The 19,893-nt window shown below is 45.8% G+C and overlaps 1 protein-coding gene across 1 annotated transcript; it reads left to right on the forward strand.

The window, feature by feature from the left end:
* Positions 1-10,563: 10,563 nt before the first annotated feature.
* On the forward strand, positions 10,564-14,628 carry LOC123112245 (polyadenylate-binding protein RBP47). The gene is made up of 6 exons (XM_044533191.1): positions 10,564-11,092; positions 12,319-12,772; positions 13,580-13,638; positions 13,723-13,853; positions 13,986-14,082; positions 14,181-14,628. The coding sequence occupies exons 1-6, from the start codon at positions 10,697-10,699 to the stop codon at positions 14,343-14,345; spliced, it is 1,302 nt and encodes a 433-aa protein (XP_044389126.1). The 5' UTR covers positions 10,564-10,696; the 3' UTR covers positions 14,346-14,628.
* Positions 14,629-19,893: the final 5,265 nt, after the last annotated feature.

Below are 19,893 nucleotides of genomic sequence, written 5' to 3' on the forward strand. Positions count from 1 at the left end.
TTATATCTTTCTAGAGCACGGCGGTGGTTTTATTTTATAGAAATTTTTGAACTCTCTTGCTTCACTTATATTATTTTGAGAGTCTCTAAACAGCATGGTAATTTTCTTAGGTTATGAATTTAGTGCTAATATGATGGGCATCAAAGAGGGATATAATAAAAACTTTCCTATTAAGTGCATTGAATACTATGAGAAGTTTGATTCCTTCCATATCATTTTGAGATATAAAGATGGTGAGATTAGAGTCATGCTAGTGAGTAATTGTGGATTGGTAGAAATACTTGTGTTAAAGTTTGTGATTACCATAGCATGCACATATGGTGAACCATTATGTGATGAAGTCGGAGCATGATTTATTTATTGATTGTCTTCCGTATGAGTGGTGGTTGGGGATGAGCGATGGTCTTTTCCTACCAATATATTCCCCTAGGAGCGTGCGTGTAGTACTTTGTTTTGATAGCTAATAGACTTTTGCAATAAGTATGTGAGTTCTTTATGACTAATGTTGAGTCCATGGATTATACGCACTCTCACCCTTCCACCTTTGCTAGCCTCTCTAGTACTGCACAATTCTTGCTGGTGCATTACACCAACCATATACCTTCCTCAAAACAACCACCATACTTCCACCGTATTTCCATAGCCATTCCTTGATATATTGCCATGCAACTTCCACCGTTCCGTTTATTATGACATGCGTCATCATTGTCATATTGCTTTGCATGATCATGTACTTGACATCGTATTTGTGGCAAAGCCACCATTCATATTTTTTATACATGTAGCTCTTAAGTCATTGCACATCCCGGTACACCGCCGGAGGCATTCATATAGAGTCATATATTTTTCCAGTATCCAGTTGTAATTCTTGAGTTGTTAAGTAAATAAAAGTGTGGTGATCATCATTATTAGAGCATTGTCCCAAGTGAGGAAAGGATGATGGAGACTATGATTCCCGCACAAGTCGGGATGAGACTCCGGACGAAAAAAGAGGCCAAAGAGCCCAAAATAAAAAAATGAGAGAAAAGAGAGAAGGGGCAATGCTACTATCCTACACTTGTGCTTCAAAGTAGCACCATGATCTTCTTGATAGAGAGTCTCCTATTTTGTCACTTTCATATACTAGTGGGAATTTTTCATTATAGAACTTGGCTTGTATATTCCAATGATGGGCCTCCTCAAATTTCCCTAGGTCTTTGTGAGCAAGCAAGTTGGATGCACACCCACTTAGTTTCTTTTGAGCTTTCATACACTTATAGCTCTAGTGCATCTGTTGCATGGCAATCCCTACTCACTCACATTGATATCTATTCATGGGCATATCCATAGCCCGTTGATATGCCTAGGTCATGTGAGACTATCTCCTTCTTTTTGTCTTCTCCAAAACCACCATATTCTATTCCACCTATAGTGCTATATCCATGGCTCATGTTCATGTATTGCGTGAAAGTTGAAAAAGTTTGAGAACATCACAAGTATGAAACAATTGATTGGCTTGTCATCAGGGTTGTGCATGATTTGATACCTTGTGTGATGAAGATGGAGCATAGACAGACTATATGATTTTGTAGGGATAACTTTCTTTGGCCAAGTTATTTTGAGAAGACATAATTGCTTTGTTAGTATGCTTGAAGTATTATTGTTTTTATGTCAATATTAAACTTTTTTTTTGAATCTTATGGATCTGAATATTCATGCCGCAATAAAGGAAATTACATGGATAAATATGTTAGGTGGCATTCCACATCAAAAATTCTATTTTTATCATTTACCTACTCGAGAACGAGCAAGAATTAAGCTTGGGGTGCTTGATATGTCTCCAACATATCTATAATTTCTGATTGTTTCATGCTATTATATTATCTATTTTGGATGTTTTATATGCATTAATATGTTATTTTACATTATTTTTGGGACTAACCTATTAACCTAGAGCCCAATGCCAGTTTCTGTTTTTCCTTGTTTTTGAGTTTCACAGAAAAGGAATATCAAACGGAATAAAACTTTCGCGATATTTTTTTGGACCAGAAGATACCCATGGAACTTGGGAGGGGAGTCAGAATAGTCCCGAGGAGCCAACAAGCCTCTACGGTGCGCCCCGGGGGGCACCCCCTCGCTTGTGTCCCCCCCCCCTGAGTCCACCAACCTCTTTCTCAGCTCTATAAATCCTCAAATATTCCCAAACCATCAGAGGCATCCACGAAAATACTTTTCCACCATTGCAAGCCTCTGTTCCCGTGAGATCCCATCTTGGGGCCTTTTTCGATGATCTGCCAGAGGGGGACTTGATCACGTAGGGCATCTACATCAACCCTACTGCCCTTCCGATGAAGCGTGAGTAGTTTACCACAGACCTACGGGTCCATAGCTAGTAGCTAGATGGCTTCTTCTCTCTCTTTGATCCCCAATACCATGTTCTCCTCGATGTTCTTGGAGATCTACCGATGGATTATGGATTTATAATCAGTTTATCTATGAATATTATTTGAATCTTCTCTGAATTCTTATATGTATGATTTGATATCTTTGTATTTCTCTTCGAATTATTGGTTTAGTTTGGCCAACTAGATTGGTATTTCTTGCAATGGGAGAGCTGCTTAGTTTTGAGTTCAATCTTGCGGTGTCCTTACCCAATGACATAATAGGGGTAGCGAGGCACATATTGTATTGTTGCCATCAAGGATAAAAAGATGGGGTTTTCATCATATTGCTTGAGTTTATCCCTCTACATCATGTCATCTTACTTAAGGTGTTACTCTATTCTTATGAACTTAATACTCTAGATGCATGCTGGATAGCGGTCGATGTGTGGAGTAATAGTAGTAGATGCAGGGAGGAGTCGGTCTACTTGACACAGACGTGATGCCTATATTCATAATTATTGCCTTGGATATCGTCATAACTTTGCGCTTTTCTATCACTTTCTCGATAGTAATTTGTTCACCCACCGTGTTATTTTCATTCAAGAGAGAAGCCTCTAGTGAAACCTATGGCCCAAGGGTCTATTTTCCATCGTATATTTTCAGATCTATAAACCAAAAAACACAAAAATACCTTGCTGCAATTTATTGTTTTTATTCTGTTTTATGTTTTAGTAATCTTATATATATATATATATATATATATATATATCAGATCTCACCATTGCAATTGACCGTAAAGGGATTGACAACCCCATTATCGCGTTGGGTGCAAGTGTTTGATTTTTTGTGTAGGTGCATAGATTGGAGACTTGCTTGTACTTCCTACTGGATTGATGCCTTTGTTCTCTAATTGAGGGAAATACTTATCTCTACTTCGCTGCATCACCCTTTCCTCTTCAAGGAAAAAACCAACGCAAGCTCAAGAAGTAGCAAGAGACAATTAGGTTTTAAGCCATGCATGTTATAAACCCCTGGGTTTTGATGGTTTGGTTAATTTGATCAAATAATGGTTTTTTCGCAAAAATGATCTAACCATGTTCACTTTTTATACATAACTAGATACTCCCCCTCCCCACCATCCACACCTTCATCTTTTTAATAGGCCCATCTCTATAATTTGTTGTACCAGTGTAGAGCTTTTCAAAATCATGCATTCAATCTGACCTATGGATGTGTCTTTACCCTCTCTTGGGAAAATCTCCTATTTCCTCCTTAATTCTGTATGCATATCATTTATTAACGGTCAGCATCAAACGGGCAAGAGGACAACTTCATAATGAGAAATCATAGTTGTGAGCTTAGAAATCAAAATTGACCAAATTATGAAGAAGAGCCTAATAGAATGAAGGGGGTATGGAGTAATTAACACATTGAAATGGCACAACAAGCTAAAACTAACCCTTTTTCACCGCAAGCCAAGCTAACCGCCTAATAATATAGCAAAAATCTACCTCCAGAAGTAAATATATGATGTTGATCTATAGAGGTGATAATAATAATAATAAATCTAATGTTGTTGCCTTGACTACAATTGTATACACAAAAAATAAGGACATGTAAGATGAAAATATCATGTTTTCATAAGATTAGCTGAAAGGCGTGCTCTTCCTCGGCCTCTCGGATGCCTCTTGTGCAACCAAAGTGTAGAAACTATCGGACACATCATGGTTCAATGCCATTCCACCCATGAAGTTTGGTTAGATCTGCTACGGAGGCGAGGTCAGTCGTTGCTCACCCCCACTATTGATGATCGGCTTGTGTGTGGTGGCGTGCCTACAAGGCAAGGATTCCAGGTGTTCAGCAAAAGAATACCATGGCAATCCTCATCGTTGGGTCTAGGAAGCTATAGCTGGAGTGCAATGCCCAAGTATTCGAAAGGATGCCGCTTAGGAACTTATCCTTTAAGGAATTGCTGTTGTTGGAGACGGACAGGGTTAAGGAGCAGGTTTATTCCTTGTCAACATCAGTATTGTTAGTGGAGGCAGATACAACAAGAGACGGTAATGCTATTGGGAGGTTTTTGAGGATCAAGATCAGAATGAGGATTGACAAACCGCTCATGAGGGGCTTCACTTTGGAAGAGGATGAAGAGAAAGGGGTCCAGCAGGAAAAGAAGAAGGGAGAGGGTACTGAGGGGGAAGAAGAGAAGGGGGGATGGTGCCGTTTTGAGTACGAGTTTCTACCAGACTTCTGCTATACTTGTAAGATAATCGGGCACGAGGAGAAGGATTGTGCGATAAAACTTAAAAGGGGGGGAACAACAGTCCGGAAGATGGTTGAAAGCAGAAATTGGACAAAGGAAAGGAAGCGGAGAAGGTGGTCTCTGGAGAAGAAGTGAAAGAGGCTTTGAAGGAAATAGGAGCTATGGATACAGCAGGTCCTTTGGGCGATCAGGTAGTGGCAACGATAGTTTGTCCAGGCGGAAGAGTGGGTCTAAATCCAGTGGGGGTGACAAGGGGAAGTTGGAAGGAGGTGAGGAGGTTAATAGTCCCCCCAAAATAAAGGAAAACACTGAAAGGACCGGCACTCCTAAGAGGTTGGATCTGAATACTATCGCGGGTAAGACAAATGTGGTGCTGCAGGGGTCAAAAATAAGTGAGGAGGTGGTAGTCACGGGAGGAAGTAGACAGAACATGGCCATTGATAATGCTGAGAACTTGATAGATAAAACTGGGATATCACCGGGGGAAATGAAGAAAGGAAGCGATGGAAAATCCGTTGCCGCAGTTAATGGCAAAAACCCAAAGGATAAGCGCTATAAGAAGACAGGGGGAACAGGAGTGTGGGAGAGGCTTAGAATAAACGTGAGGATGCATTGGGCCAAAAGAGGAGTAGGTTCGATGGAGGGGAGGAGAATGGGGGTAAGAAGGGTAGAATTGAGGGGAAGGAAGGAGTGGTGGTAGGGCATAGTACAAAGGAAGCTCACTTGGAAACAGAAATCATATCGGCCGGGTTGCTTGAGCAGCCCCGCCGGGAGCAATGAAACTCATAGGATGGAACTATCGGGGTCTCGGGAATGGCCCAGCAGTTCAAAGTCTCCTCGATCTAGGGAGGACGGAGGATCCCGATGTGTTATTTCTGGCGGAAACAAAACTGATGGAGAAAGAGCTTGAGAGGTTCAGGTGGATGCTGGGTCTAGCGCACATGACTGCGTGGAACCCGGAGGGGAGGAGTAGGGGCGTGGCTTTATTCTGAAGGCGTGGGGTGGATGTTGCATTGAGATTGTATGGTCGGAGGCATGTGGATGTGGATGTGACGGAGGGGAATGGTGTGGTGTGGAAGCTGTCGGGAGTATATGGTGAATCAGCGGCAAAGCGCAAGAAGGAAACATGGCGTACACTAAAGATTTTAGGGCAACAACACCAGGATGACAGACCTTGGCTCTGCCTAGGTGACTTCAACGAGATCTTGACGGCTGATGAGAAGATAGGTGGTATAGCAAGACCACAATAGTTGATGGATAATTTTCGGGAGGCCTCTGTGCACTGCGAGCTATGTGACATTGGCTTCGAGGGAGACAAATTTACATGGAGGAACCATAGCAAACAGCTTGACCACTATATTTACGAACGGCTTGACCGATCTACAGCCAACGCTAAGTGGTGTGAAATGTTCCCGGAATTCTCAGTCTTTAATGGTGCGCCACGCCACTCAGACCACAGGCCCGTAATTGTGAACACACAAGGTGGGGATCGATGTAGGAGCAAGGGGGCCGAGCATTCAGGTTTGAGGCGTGGTGGCTACAAGAAGAGGGGTGCAGCACAGAAGTCCAGGGTGCATGGGAGGAGTGGTGGCAGTCAGGGGATGGGGATGTAGCCCAAGCGCTATGTTGTGTGGCTGGCAGAATGAGGACATGGGAGAAAGAAGTGGCGGGTGTGTTGGAGGACAGGTTGAGGAAAGCTAGAAGTGACCTGGAGAAATGCATGAGAGCACCAGTGTCTGAAGAAAAGATTAGGGAGGAATCAAGATTGAGATGCCTAGTTGAGAAGATTGAAGAGAAGAGGAATACCAAGGCGAAGCAAAGATCTCATGTCTCATGGCTATGCGACGGCAATAGGAACACTGGCTATTTTATGGTTGTTGCTTCAGCAAGAAGGAAGGCGAATAGGATTAAGAAGCTAAAGAAAGATGATGGCACGGTGGTGGAAGAGGGAGAGGAGCTCAATAACTATGTTTGCTCTTTTTTTCAAGAACTCTTCACATCTTCAGCAGGGGACAGGGTGGTTGAACTAATAGACAAGGTCCAGCCGCGTGTTACGACTGCAATGAGAGCAGATATGGATGTTGAGTTCACTCACGAGGAAGTGAAGGCTGCCCTTGATCATATTGGAGATCTTAAGGCCCCGGGGCCAGACGGGATGCCATCCGTCGTATACAAGAAACACTGGCATTTTATGGGCAACAAGGTTGTTGAGGAGGTGCTCAAGGTGTTGAACGGAGGTAAATTCCAGAGGGGTGGAATGACACGGTGGTGGTACTGATTCCCAAGGTCAAGGAGCCCAGCAGAATTAAAGACTTGCGACCAATTAGCCTCTGTAATGTTATCTATAAGGTGGTATCAAAGGTTATTGCAAACCAGCTAAAGCTCGTTCTGCCGGAAATTGTTTCTGAAAATCAAAGTGCCTTCATCCCTGGGAGGCTAATCACTGACAACGCGTTGATTGCGTATGAGCTGTCACACTATCTGTTGAACAAGAAGAAGGGGAAAGAGGGAATTGCTGCGGTTAAAGAGAACATGAGCAAGGCATATGACCGAGTCGAATGGGAGTTCTTGAGAGCCATGTTGTGCAAATTGGGCTTCAGGAATCACTGGGTGGACCTCATCATGAAATGTGTTACTTCTGTCCGGTACCAAATCAAGGTGAATGGAGTTCTAACACAACAATTCAATCCATCTAGGGGCCTCTGCCAGGGCGATCCTCTATCGCCGTACCTTTTTGTTATTTGTGCAGAAGGGTTATCTGCACTACTACATGATGCAGAGAGGACAGGAACGTTAACCGGAATTAAAATCTGTCAAGCAGCGCCGGTTGTTTCCCATCTTCTATTCGCCGACGACTCGATGCTGCTGCTCAAAGCGGATTGAATGGTGGCCACAGAGCTACGAAAGGTCCTGGATTTATATGAGAACTACTCGGGGCAATGCATCAATCTTGAGAAATCTGCCATCATGTTCAGTCTGAATATAGTAGTAGATAGCAGGACCGTAGTGAAGGACGCATTACACATTCAGAGTGAGTCCTGGAATGACAAATACCTTGGACTCCCGGTGCATGTCGGCAAGTAAAGAAGGAAAGCATTCGCTTATGTGAAGGGAGGCATTGCTGGCAGAATCTATGGATGGAAAGAAAAACTTATAGCGAAGGTTGGGAAAGAAACGCTAGTGAAGGCAGTGGCACAGGCAATTCCCACCTTTGCTATGTCTTTCTTTGATTTGACTAAGTCTTTCTGCAATGAGATCAGCTCCCTTATAGGCACTTACTGGTGGAGCCAGCAAGAGAAAGAGAATACAACACATTGGATTAGTTGGAAAAAACTCACAATACCTAAGGCGAGAGGAGTGCTTGGTTTCCGTGATATGCACAGTTTTAATATCGCAATGCTGTCTAGACAGATTGGAGACTCATCCAAAACCCCGAGACTTTGTGTGCAAGAATAATGCGAGCCCGGTACTACCCTCATGGAGACGTCCTTCTAGCCGAGCCAAGAGATGGAATTTCATACGCATGGTGCAGCCTCCTACAGGGGAAAGAACTCATCCAGGAAGGTTACGTGTGGAGAATCGGGGATGGAACGGGGTCAAAATATGGTCGGATCCTTGGATACCGCGACCATGGGCGTGCAGGGTCATTACCCCAAGGGGTAGCAACCTGCTTGAGTGGGTGAGTGATCTCATTGATCCCATCTTTGGGAGCTGGGACAAAAGGCTTGTGTGTGACACATTTTGGGTGGATGATGCCAGGCACATCCTACAGATCCCCTTGAGAGAGGGGGTGCAAGACTTTATCGCGGGGCGGTTTGATTGCAAAGGAATTCATTCAGTGAAGAGTGCTTACAAACTCCATGTAAAGCTACAAGATCAGAAGAAGAACGGAGGACATGGGAGCAGTGTGAATGATGCGGACCGCCTAGATAGGGTGGACGATGAGTCCTGGAAGAGATTGTGGAAATTACCATGCCCACGAAATATACAAATGTTTGCATGGAGGCTCAAACATGAATCTCTTGCCTTCAAAACAAACGTGGAGAGAAGGGGTATCCCGATCGAGGACACAAACTGCTTATTCTGCAGCAGGGGAGCGGAGGACGGTGCCCACCTTTTCATCAAGTGCAAGTCAGTCAAGGTTGTATGGAGAGAGCTGTCTATGGAGAAGGAAAGAAGGGAGCCGGAGGCTATAACATCAGTGCATGCGATGTTGGATTATTTGTGGGGGTTGGATTTAAAGAAGAGGCTGCTCGTGTTGACCTTTTGGAGGCTTTGGTGGAATAACCGTAACAAGCTTCGAGAGAGCGAGCTACCAGTTGACTCCATCGAAGTTGCGAGACGTACGCGGGCCAACGTGCTCGAATACCTGGAAATTTATACTGCAGCTCCCACAAAAGTGAACGAAGCCTGCTGGAGACCACCGGACGAAGATATGCCGAAATTCAATGTTAATGGCTCATTCATGCCTGGAACAAACTTTGTAGGTTGGGGCGTAGCTGCAAGAACGCATCAGGGAGAGCTGGTGTGTGCTCGAGCAGGCCGACAGGACAACATCAGCGATCCTTTTACTGCGGAGGCATTTGCTATGACATAAGCTGTTGCGATGGCGGCGGACATGGGCGTGACTCGGGTGAACTTTGAGACTGATTCTCAGCTACTACTGGAAGCCCTGGATGTGCACAAGGCGAACTCGTCGGCATACGCAGCAGTTATCGAGGACACTAAGTATCAGCTGAAGATGTGGTTCTCCAAATTTGTAATTTCTGTGTGTAGGCGCACTGCCAACTCTGTCGCTCACGAGCTGGCCAAGTTGTGTCGTTCCTGTGAACCAAATAAACTTGTACAATGGAGTCTGATGTACCAGCCTATGTGGCGCGCTGATTGTGTTCTGGGTGATTTACCCGAGCACCGTTAAGTTATAAAGCAGTTGCTTTGCCCTAAAAAACATCAATCTTGTCAGTACTACCTCCGTTTTCAAAATAACTGAAGTTCGATCTGATTTGTTCTAATTCAAACTTCATTAAATTGACCAAGTTTATATGAAAATATATCAACACATACAATACCAAAATTGCTTCATTAGGATACATTTGGATATCATATATACTTGATATTGTAGGTCTTTGCAGATTTTCTATAATTTTTGTCAAACTTTAACAAACTTGACTTAGGATAAAACTTCAATTATCTGTAGACCGTGTTAGTTCTAAAACGCCATCTATGGAGGACACAGAAGAGGAGAAGAATCCACGGAGGACACAACATGCATGTGACCAAGGTTAGATTCTGCGGCCAAGTGCGTGCGTGCGTGCGTGCGTACTCAGGTTAGTTGTGAGAGCACAAAATGGAGGTTAAACTGATCACCGGAGAAGGCTAAATTATGTGGAGTAACTAGTTCCAGAGACTGTCTATTTTAGTAACCCCGCAGCAAGCGCAGAGTTAGACCAGCCTACCTAATTACCAGCATGACACAACCAACGTAACCGACCATGCAGCTCAGCCGTGAAAAGGAACCGTGAAATTAAACCTCCCAGTCAAAAGCTATATTTAGGATCCATGCAAATGTTTGACCAGCCAGGATCCCCCACATTGGTTCTGGTTCACTAGAATACCAGACCAGGATTACTGCGGACGCAAATAAAAGTGAAATTTCGCTTATTTACCATATGATTGGTAATTAAATTAACCGTGCCAGTGTTTTTCAGTTCATTTATTTATTTACGGGCAGGTTGCATCCGCATCCGCGCCCTAAACCTGAAAGTCAGAAACGACTCTACGTGTAACCCGCGGGGGCTGGGTCAGGCCGACACGGACGTGGATCCGGTCAAGGACGGGGACGGACGGCCAGGGGCGCCTCCACGCGCGCCATCCGACGGCCCGCGCGCCCCCATATCCTCCGCCGCCGCGTGCTTTATTTAGCCACCTCCCTTCCCCCTGCCGCGAGCTGCTACTGCTCCTCCCTCCTCCCTCCTCCTCCACCTCTTCCCTCCCCTGACCCCTCGCCTCCAAATTACTATCTCCGTCGGACGCACGCACGCGCGCGGAAAGGTTTGGTTTTGCGGTGACCATGCAGGCAGCGACGGTGGCAGCGGCGGCGAACGGCGGGGGCGACGTGCAGAAGCAGCAGCAGGTGGGGGCGGCGCCGCTCCCGGCGGTGGCGGCGCTGGCGCCGCCGCCCCATTGGGTGGCCATGCCGTTCGCGCCGCCGGGCGCCGCGGCCATGGTGGTGCCGCACCAGATGGCGCCGGCGCCGCCCCACCAGTTCGCGCCGCACTTCGTGCCGTTCCACGCCGTCGCACCGCCGCCCCCGCCGCTGCAGCCGCGCCCGGCGCACGTCGCCATGGGCTCGCCCGCCCCCGCCGCGCAGCCCGGCCAGGAGGAGAACAAGACCATCTGGGTCGGCGACCTCCATTACTGGATGGACGAGAACTACCTCCACACCTGCTTCGGCTACACCGGCGAGGTGAGCACGCCCGCCTCCCTTCCTTCCTCCCCCAACCCCAGATCTCGCCCACGTCCACGCCGCCCCCGAGCCAAAGCTGCCAAAAAGAGACACACCGTCTCCCTTTCGCATACCCCACTGACTAGGAACCCTTTTCTTGGATGTGACAAGCCCGCGAGATACACTAAATGTTTGGTTAAATCACGCCCCATTCCACGAAAAATGGCGACAGGTTTCAGAGGCACGATTCGTCTCTCGGGTCGCGCGAGGTCGGGGGAGAGAGAGAGAGTGGCGGATCTTAACAAAGACTGGGTAGAGGCTATAGTTGCAGGCCTGCAGTGGGTAGCGCAGAACGCAGGCGCGGGCAGCAGTACAAATGATTGGGTCACTGTGCGGAAAGAGGAAATGGCCGAGCAACCGCTGGGCACCCCGGGAGGCGTGGATCTGCGGCCTGAAACTGGAAACTCGCAGTCCCCCTAGATTGGCTGAGGCAACGCAAGATACACCTATCCCTTCCCGTGCTGGTCATGGGGATATGCTTGGTCTGATGTGCCAGGTTGCCTACCTCGTAACGGCAGGATTCCTGGCGCACCATGGCCGTACATCTGTTTCGTCCCTCATTGGCCCGTTTTTAGTTTTGCAGTTTTGGGGATTGGGATGTGCTGATTAGGTGCTTATCGATCTACTTCTTGGCAGAAAAGGAGAACATTTACATTAATTTTCTCAAACTACGTTCAAAACCTGTTAGGGCTTTACACTTCAGAAGAACTGAGCTCTGAATATTCATCTATTTTTATAAGAAATGAGGGTTTCCGCTTGAATGGAAGAAGCACCTTTTGCTATTCCCTTTTTGTGTCCATTAACATAGTAAAATGTCATCAAGCTGAGCTTACAAATGATTTCCTTTATAGGCTCCAGTTTCATGTACTGTCTGTCTTTGCTGCACTTCCATCTTCATCATTTTGTAGCAGCTAAAACGTGGCGCGGCATTGTCACCTCCTGAACAATGGAGAAAGACTTGATCAGACATGGGGTTTATATGAGGACAAAAAAGCTCATCGTTTTTAGCAGCCTTAAACCGAACGTTTTACTGGGCTGTTTCGCCGGCCTGTGTCTTGACAATTGAAAATTTGAACTGTCCAGTCAGTTGAGGAACATAAACTGCATTGCAATGTGTCTTCTTATGCAATTTACAGTTCTTACTATCCAAACTCAAACTTGTACTAATATGTATGATTATGATGTAGGTTGTCGCAATCAAGGTTATTCGTAATAAGCAAACCGGACAATCAGAAGGATATGGATTTGTAGAGTTCTACAGTCATGCTGCAGCTGAAAAAGTACTTGATGGTTTTGCTGGGCATATAATGCCAAATACTGACCAACCTTTTAGGATAAACTGGGCATCATTTAGCATGGGGGATAGGCGCTCGGACATTGCTTCAGATCATTCCATATTTGTAGGCGATCTTGCCTCTGATGTCAATGATACTGCATTGCTAGAGACTTTCTCCAGCAGGTACTCCTCTGTCAAAGGTGCAAAAGTTGTTATTGATGCTAACACTGGTAGATCCAAGGGCTATGGCTTTGTGCGGTTTGGAGATGATAGTGAGAAGACAAACGCCATGACTGAGATGAATGGAGTGTATTGCTCAACTAGGCCCATGAGGATTGGCCCTGCAACTCCCAGAAAATCTTCAGGTTAGTTAACAAGTTTCTCAGTTCCTATGTGCTCTGAATTAATTGTTGGCCCAACTGAATGGAGGTTCCTTGATTTGGTTGTGTTCTTTCCCTGTTAATTTACGTTTTCTTTTGATATAGTCTGAAACTAAATCCACACAACCCTCTACCTATATGCAAACATATGAGCCTGGCTGTTGGATTACTGATGGGGCGAGATTCCAATGATTTTAAAACGTGGTTAAAGGGGGAAGTTCCCCCTTAACTGTTCGTTATTTAGGTAGAAATGAGACCTTCCTGTGGATCGAATGCGGGTGGGCTAGCTTACACCCATAAGCTCTAGCCATCCGAGCTAGCGCTGATTCCAATGATTTTGATTTTAACAATTCATAGAAGTTCTGGTTTCCAGGTGGGACTACTTTTAGTTAGTTCCCTGCTCTTTAGCATCTCTTTGCCACTTTAACTTGAAAGTTTCACTTGTACTTAATCACACACCTGGACTTGTTTACATTCAGCATTTGTTTGGGAGGGAGATTCGTTCAGAATATAGTTCACACTTAACACTATCTATGTAGTAGAAAACTGTTTTTGCTCTGCATTCATGCCTTGCTGTTTCTCCGCACTACCTTTTTGGAAAGTGGGTTTATATTGGTGATAACGACATAAGTTCATATTTTAGAGAATATTATTGATTAGTCAAATAAAATCTGAGAACTTGTGAATTGCTATTAACATTATTCTTCTATAGATAAAAAATTCTACAGAAACCATTTAATGTTGTTTGCATAGCTGTGACTGTTTCTGTTTCCTGAAAAAATGTTGGTGTAGGTACTTCTGGATCTACTGGTTCATCTGCTCGATCAGACGGAGATTTGACAAACACAACTGTGAGTACAGATGCATTGGCTGTAACTTATGCAATATACATTGTTATAGCTTTTCTGTTATCACAGTTGTTTAATTGTCCTTAGGTATTTGTCGGTGGGCTTGACCCAAATGTTAGTGAAGATGATCTTAAGCAAACCTTCTCCCAGTATGGCGAGATTTCCTCTGTGAAGATTCCAGTTGGGAAACAGTGCGGGTTTGTGCAGTTTCTTCAGAGGTATGGATATTAGCCGTGCACTTTTATACTTTACGGTTCCTCCCCGCATACAATTTTTGTTTGGTTAAATTGCCTCTGTCACCTTGATGAAATCCGACCGATTAATGGTGTCAACCTTTTTTCCTTTCTCAGAAAGAATGCAGAAGATGCATTGCAAGGGCTGAACGGGAGCACCATTGGGAAACAGACCGTGCGCCTTTCATGGGGTCGCAATCCAGCAAACAAGCAGGTACCATCATATGCTCTTCTTGTCATACCTCCCCAACAGTAAAATTGTGCAGCCAACATAACCCAGGAACCTGACGCTACTGCATCTCTTCTTTGCAGTTGAGGAGTGACAACGGCAACCAGTGGAACAACGGGATGTACTACGCGCCCTCGCCCTTCTACAACGGGTACGGCTACCCCGCGGCACCGTTCCCTGACCCGGGCATGTACGCCGCTGCCTATGGCGCATACCCCGTCTACGGGAACCAGCAACAGGTCAGCTGAAGATCGGAGGATCACACGCCCATCGATCCCTCGACAACAACCCGAGGCGCGCACGCAGTAGCTGTAGCTCTTGCTAGAGAAAGAAGGTAGACGATGACGGCTTCTTAGGTGAGCTAGATGTAGTGACTGGTCATGTAAAGTACATTACTATTACGAAGAACTAGCACCACTAAGGCACCTAAAATGACTCGACCGCCATGGCCGTCTAGCTGGATTGTTCTAGGGAAAAAAAAAGTTTTGGCATAGAGCTGCAATATAAGGTAGAACAATAATCTATTCAATATCTTCTGCGCGGTTTCTGATCGATTTGGCATTTTTGGCATTTGATTTCGAACTGATGTTGAGCTGAGCAAGTAGTGCTAGCTGTTAGAATATGTTGCAAACAATCAATAGCCCATCCCAGCTAGCAATTTCGTCACATAAATCGTGAGATGATTAGTTGGACGCTTGACGATAGTTTTGGCCTCGGAAAGTCAGCTGAACGTATTTTATAGCTAGTTCGATGAGATTTCCTTTTCCTCGTGTTGTGCTATGTCAAATATTGGTACAACTATTATGAAGCTAATAAGGAGCATCAAACAAAGTAGAATCGACATTTAGTAGTAGCCCGCCTCTAGGGCTGTACCAAAAGCTCATAGCTCACGAGTTTAATGAGCGCTCGATAGTTCGGCTAGTTATGCTTGTGGCTCGCTTTTTAATGAACAAAGTTAATCATCAATTTCAGCTTGTTAAGCTTAACAAACTAGCTAACGAGTTTCATGAGTAGCTCGCTAAGCTTGTTAGTAAAAAGACAACACATATTTCATCTTACATGACAAAATTGATGTAGCACCTCAGCCTATCTATTCAATCTAATCTAGATAGGAGGGTGCATTTCCTTTTGTAGTCATCATCCTTTTAAAAAAAATCACATCTACGCACTCATTATGTAGATTGTAACAGATCAGAATTCATTAATGAGTGCTCACGAGCTTCAAACAAACCGAGCCGAATCTTACCTAGTTTAACGAGCCGAGCCTTAAGAGCTTAACGAGCACGAACTTAACGCGCCGAGCAGCTCGCTAATCCACCACTGCCGAGACCAGAAAGAAAAAGGAGACGACGTTTAAGAGTTCGTGATAATTATTAAAGGCAACAGCATATTATATGCACGATTACATGGCTGCACCCTTGACGGCACGCAGTGTGTGGTTCTTAAGCATGAACGTGATTTCTACTCGATTGGTTCACATGTTTTAAAGCATATCCAATAGTGGCCTTAAAAAACGCGCGCGGGATAAAAGTGGGTTTTAGCGTGTGAGGGGCGGTTTCGCACGCTCCAACGGGCGCAGGAAACTCAGGCGCGTGGGAAAAGATCGCACACGCGCGCGAAAAAACGCTCGGGAGCGTGCGGCGTCCGGCGCGCTTTATAAATCCAGCGTCCGCCACACGCCCTTCTCCCGCTCTCTCCTAGCTCTTTCTCGCCTCGCCGCCGCCGCGTCGTCGGGGAGCTTTGGGCTACTGCGGCGTTCGCTCGCGCCCCTCCGGCGCCTTCTCCGCCGAGATCCGGTCCGGCTAGATGCGCCTCGGCCTCGGCACGACAACGCCCACGAGGCCGCTCGCCCGTACGACGCGGCGGCGTGGCGCCTCCGGCGGCCTCGTAGAGAGATGAATTTCCCCAAGATGGCGACGCGGGAGCAGGCGCAGGAGCTCGCGCCTCCCCCGCGGCTTGTCACCGACGAGGACCGCCGCGACAACCGGAGGCGGGAGCGCTGCCTCGGCATTGCTGAGATGGACGAGGAGGCCATGACGTTGTGGCGCCAACGCTACCCGTAGGACGTCGTCAACAAGCGTGAATTCTACGCGCAAAGGAGGGCGGAGAGGGCGGAGCGAGCCGCCTATCGCGAGGACAGGCGTACGCGCTCTTTAACATCGAGCTAGGAGATATGTCGACCTGGGATCAAAACCATAATCGGTATATTGACGCCTTCATTACGACGTCGGAGGAGGAGGAGGAGGGCATCACCGATTCGAAGGAGGAGGAGGACGACGACGAGTAGTTGAACTATGCTATGAACTATCTATGTATTAATTGTTTTATCTATCTTTTTTGCATACATGTGTGTATTGCGCTATGTAGTTTAGCGCGTCTGCTGGAGCGGCGCTCGCGCGTAATTTTTTACAGCATCGCTGGAGCGAGCACTCCCCGGCGCGCTAAAAGTGGCTATTTCGGTGTTGTAAACTGCTTTTAGCGTGTCGCGTGGTTGCGCGTCTGTTGGAGATGCTCTTAGGGCATGATTTCTACTCGATTGGTTCACATGTCTTAGGGCAACTCCAACGCACGACCCTAAATCGTCCGCCGGCGTCCGTTTGGGGGTAAACAGACACAAACCGCGGCCAATGCGCGGGTACAAACGGACAAATGTCCGTTTTCGGTCTGCTTTCGACCCATTCCAGGCCCAAGTTTGGGCCGCATTTTCGGCCAAACGGACAACGCACGGACGGGGGGACGCGCGCCCTTGTCCTCCCCTGGCCCGCACGTCAGAGACACAACCCTATTTCTTCCTCCCCTTTTGTCGATCCGCCCTCGGCCCCTCGCCATCGCCGCCGCCACACCCGTCATCCACCTTACTTTGCCCATCAGTGGAGCAGCCCCTTTTCTTCCTCCCCTGTCGTCACTACGCCCTCCGCTCGCGGTCTTCCACCTTGATGTGAACCAACGACCTTGACGTGCCCTTTCCGGTTGCTTCTCCACCATGACAGCAAGGTGTTCGACCCTTTGCTCGCAAGGTACCATGGGTAGCGGAGATGAGTACTTCTTTCACAACTTCATTTGTTCATCTGATGATTCGTCCTCGGACGATGATGACATAGTGGTGACATTATTGGTCGTCCATGCCCACATCAGTAGGATGCAGCCTTGGTTCAGGGGATCAATCCCCGGCCATGCCCCGGCCTTGAAATGCAATAGGGAGAAAGGGCAGCACCTCCTCTATTCTGATTACTTTGAGAGAACCCCACTCTACAAACCGCATCAATTTCGTCACCGCTTTTGAATGAGGAGGCATGTCTTCAATCGTATTCGGGAAGGAGTGGTTGCATATGACCCATACTTTGAATGCAAAGAGGACGCCCTTGGCAAACTTGGCTTCTCTTCTTACCAAAAATGCACTGCGGCTATTCGCATGCTTGCATATGGAATCCCCGGTGATCTTGTGGATGACTATTTGCGTATGAGTGAGTCCACATGTCTCCTCTCAATGTATAGTTTCTGCAAGGCCGTGGTCGTAGTGTTCGGTCCTGAATACCTGATAGAACCAAATGCCGCTGATACAGAGAGGTTGTTGACGATTAACGCCGAGAGGGGCTTTCCGGGCATGCTTGATAGTATCGATTGTATGCATTGGAAGTGGAAGAACTGTCCATTTGCTTGGCAGGGGCAATACAAGGGACATGTGAAAGGTGTCGATGTCATACTTGAAGTTGTGGCTTCACAAGATCTATGGATATGGCATTCTTTCTTCGGCATGGTTGGTTCTCACAATGATATTAGTGTTCTTCATCATTCTCTAGTGTTTGCAAGGCTTGCAGAAGGCCACTGCCCGAATGTCAACTTTGAGATCAATTGCCACCATTACAACAAGGGATATTATCTAGCAGATGGTATCTATCCCTAACAATGTTTTAAATAGCAGGCTATGGAAAAATAGCGGCGGGCCTAGCGGGCTATTTGTGAAGGCAACCATTTAGCGACACCCGGTTGAAAAGACTATATAGCGGGCTATAGCGGAGCTATAGCCAGCTATTTAAAACTATGATCCCTAATGGTCCACTCTTGTCAATACCATACCCAATCCGCAAGGAGAGAAGAGATAGAGGTTTGCCCAAATGCAGGAGAATGCTAGGAAAGATGTGGAGCGTGCATTTGGTGTGCTTCAGTCTCGATGGGGTATTGTTCGAAACCCAACATTGACATGAAGCACTCAGAAGCTTCGGGAAGTGATGACTGCTTGTGTGATCATGCACAACATGATCGTTGAGGTGAGCCTGATGGCGGCATCTACAACCAAGGATTTGATTTTCAGGGTGAGAATGTTGAGCCTGAGCACCCACCTCCTGCAACCTTTGAACAGTTTGTCCAATTTCATCGTGAATTGCATGATCGGAACAGTCATACGCAATTGGAAGATGACTTGCTTGAACACATGTGGGATCACATTGGCAATCAGTAGGTCTATCGACTTAATCTATTTCCGTGTGCACAAACTTTGAGTGGTTTTGTAAGACTATTTGATATTTTTAAAATTTTAGTTGGATTGTAATAGAAAACTATTTTGAACATGTTATTATGTTTGATTTAAACAATTTTTGCTATGCTTCATTTATACTTGGGCTCTAGTGGACAAGATGGGGTAGAAGATGCGACCGCACATTGGGCGCCCGGCTGACGCAAACCCAAATCCGGACAGACATGGTCTCATTGCACCTTCAAACGAACAAAATCCCGACAAAACGGACATCCTTTTGGGGTCGTGCGTTGGAGTTGCCTTTGGCATGGTGGAAATGTTCCATCGAGGAAGGCGCTGATCAATGCCAAAGCTCGCTCGGGCTCGTAGGCAGCTTACTGCGGCAACGGCTTCGCACAGGGCGCCCCCCGACTGGGCCGGCCCACACAGGCAGCGAACGGTGTAAAAGTGAAAGAAAACACAAAGCTTCACCGAGGAATCGACCTCACGACCGTGCACTTGTAGAGCAAGGTACATAACCACTACGCCTGATTGATGCTTGTGGTGATATGGCAATGCGAATACTATAGAACTAGCCACATCACCAGATCCGGTTGTTTTTTCTTTTCTTCGATTTGTTCTTGTAATTTCTGAATATAATTTTTAAAATGTAAGAACGTTTTTTACGAACACACGAGTTTTAACTTTTTTAGCATTTTTTTGAATATGTAATCAAATTTAAAAAAGGAACAATTTTGAAGTTGTGGACAAATATTGAAAACAGGAACATTTTTAAAAATTACCGTCAGTTTTGATAAAAACAGACAAGTTTTCTGAAAATGTGAAGAATATTTTGAACTGTTGAAAAAACTAAAAACAGGAACATATTTTGAATTTGTGAACAAATCCTGAAAAATATGAACATTTTGTCAAATTCCAAACAAAAATTCACAATCATGAACAAGTTTTGACAAAACGTGAACATTTTTTGAATTTTTGAACACTTTTCAAAAAGAGGAGCATTTTTTAATTTGTGAACAAATTCTGAGAACAGGAACATTTTTTAATTTGTGTTTTTTTAAAACGGGACATTTTTTTAGAATGATGAACAATTTTTTAAAGATGTGATCTTTTTTAAAAGAAAAACATAAAAAAGGGCAACCTGGTGCATGTAGTTCCCGCTTGCGCAGGGTCCAGGGAAGGGTCCGACCACTTTGGGTCTATAGTACGCAGCCTTTCCCTACATTTCTGTAAGAGGCTGTTTCCAGGACTTGAACCCGTGACCTCATGGTCACAAGGCAGCAGCATACCAAACAAAATTTGAAAAATGATCCTTTTTTAAA

This window comes from Triticum aestivum, chromosome 5B (genome assembly GCF_018294505.1).
Source record: "Triticum aestivum cultivar Chinese Spring chromosome 5B, IWGSC CS RefSeq v2.1, whole genome shotgun sequence".
Classification (NCBI taxonomy): Eukaryota; Viridiplantae; Streptophyta; class Magnoliopsida; order Poales; family Poaceae; genus Triticum; species Triticum aestivum.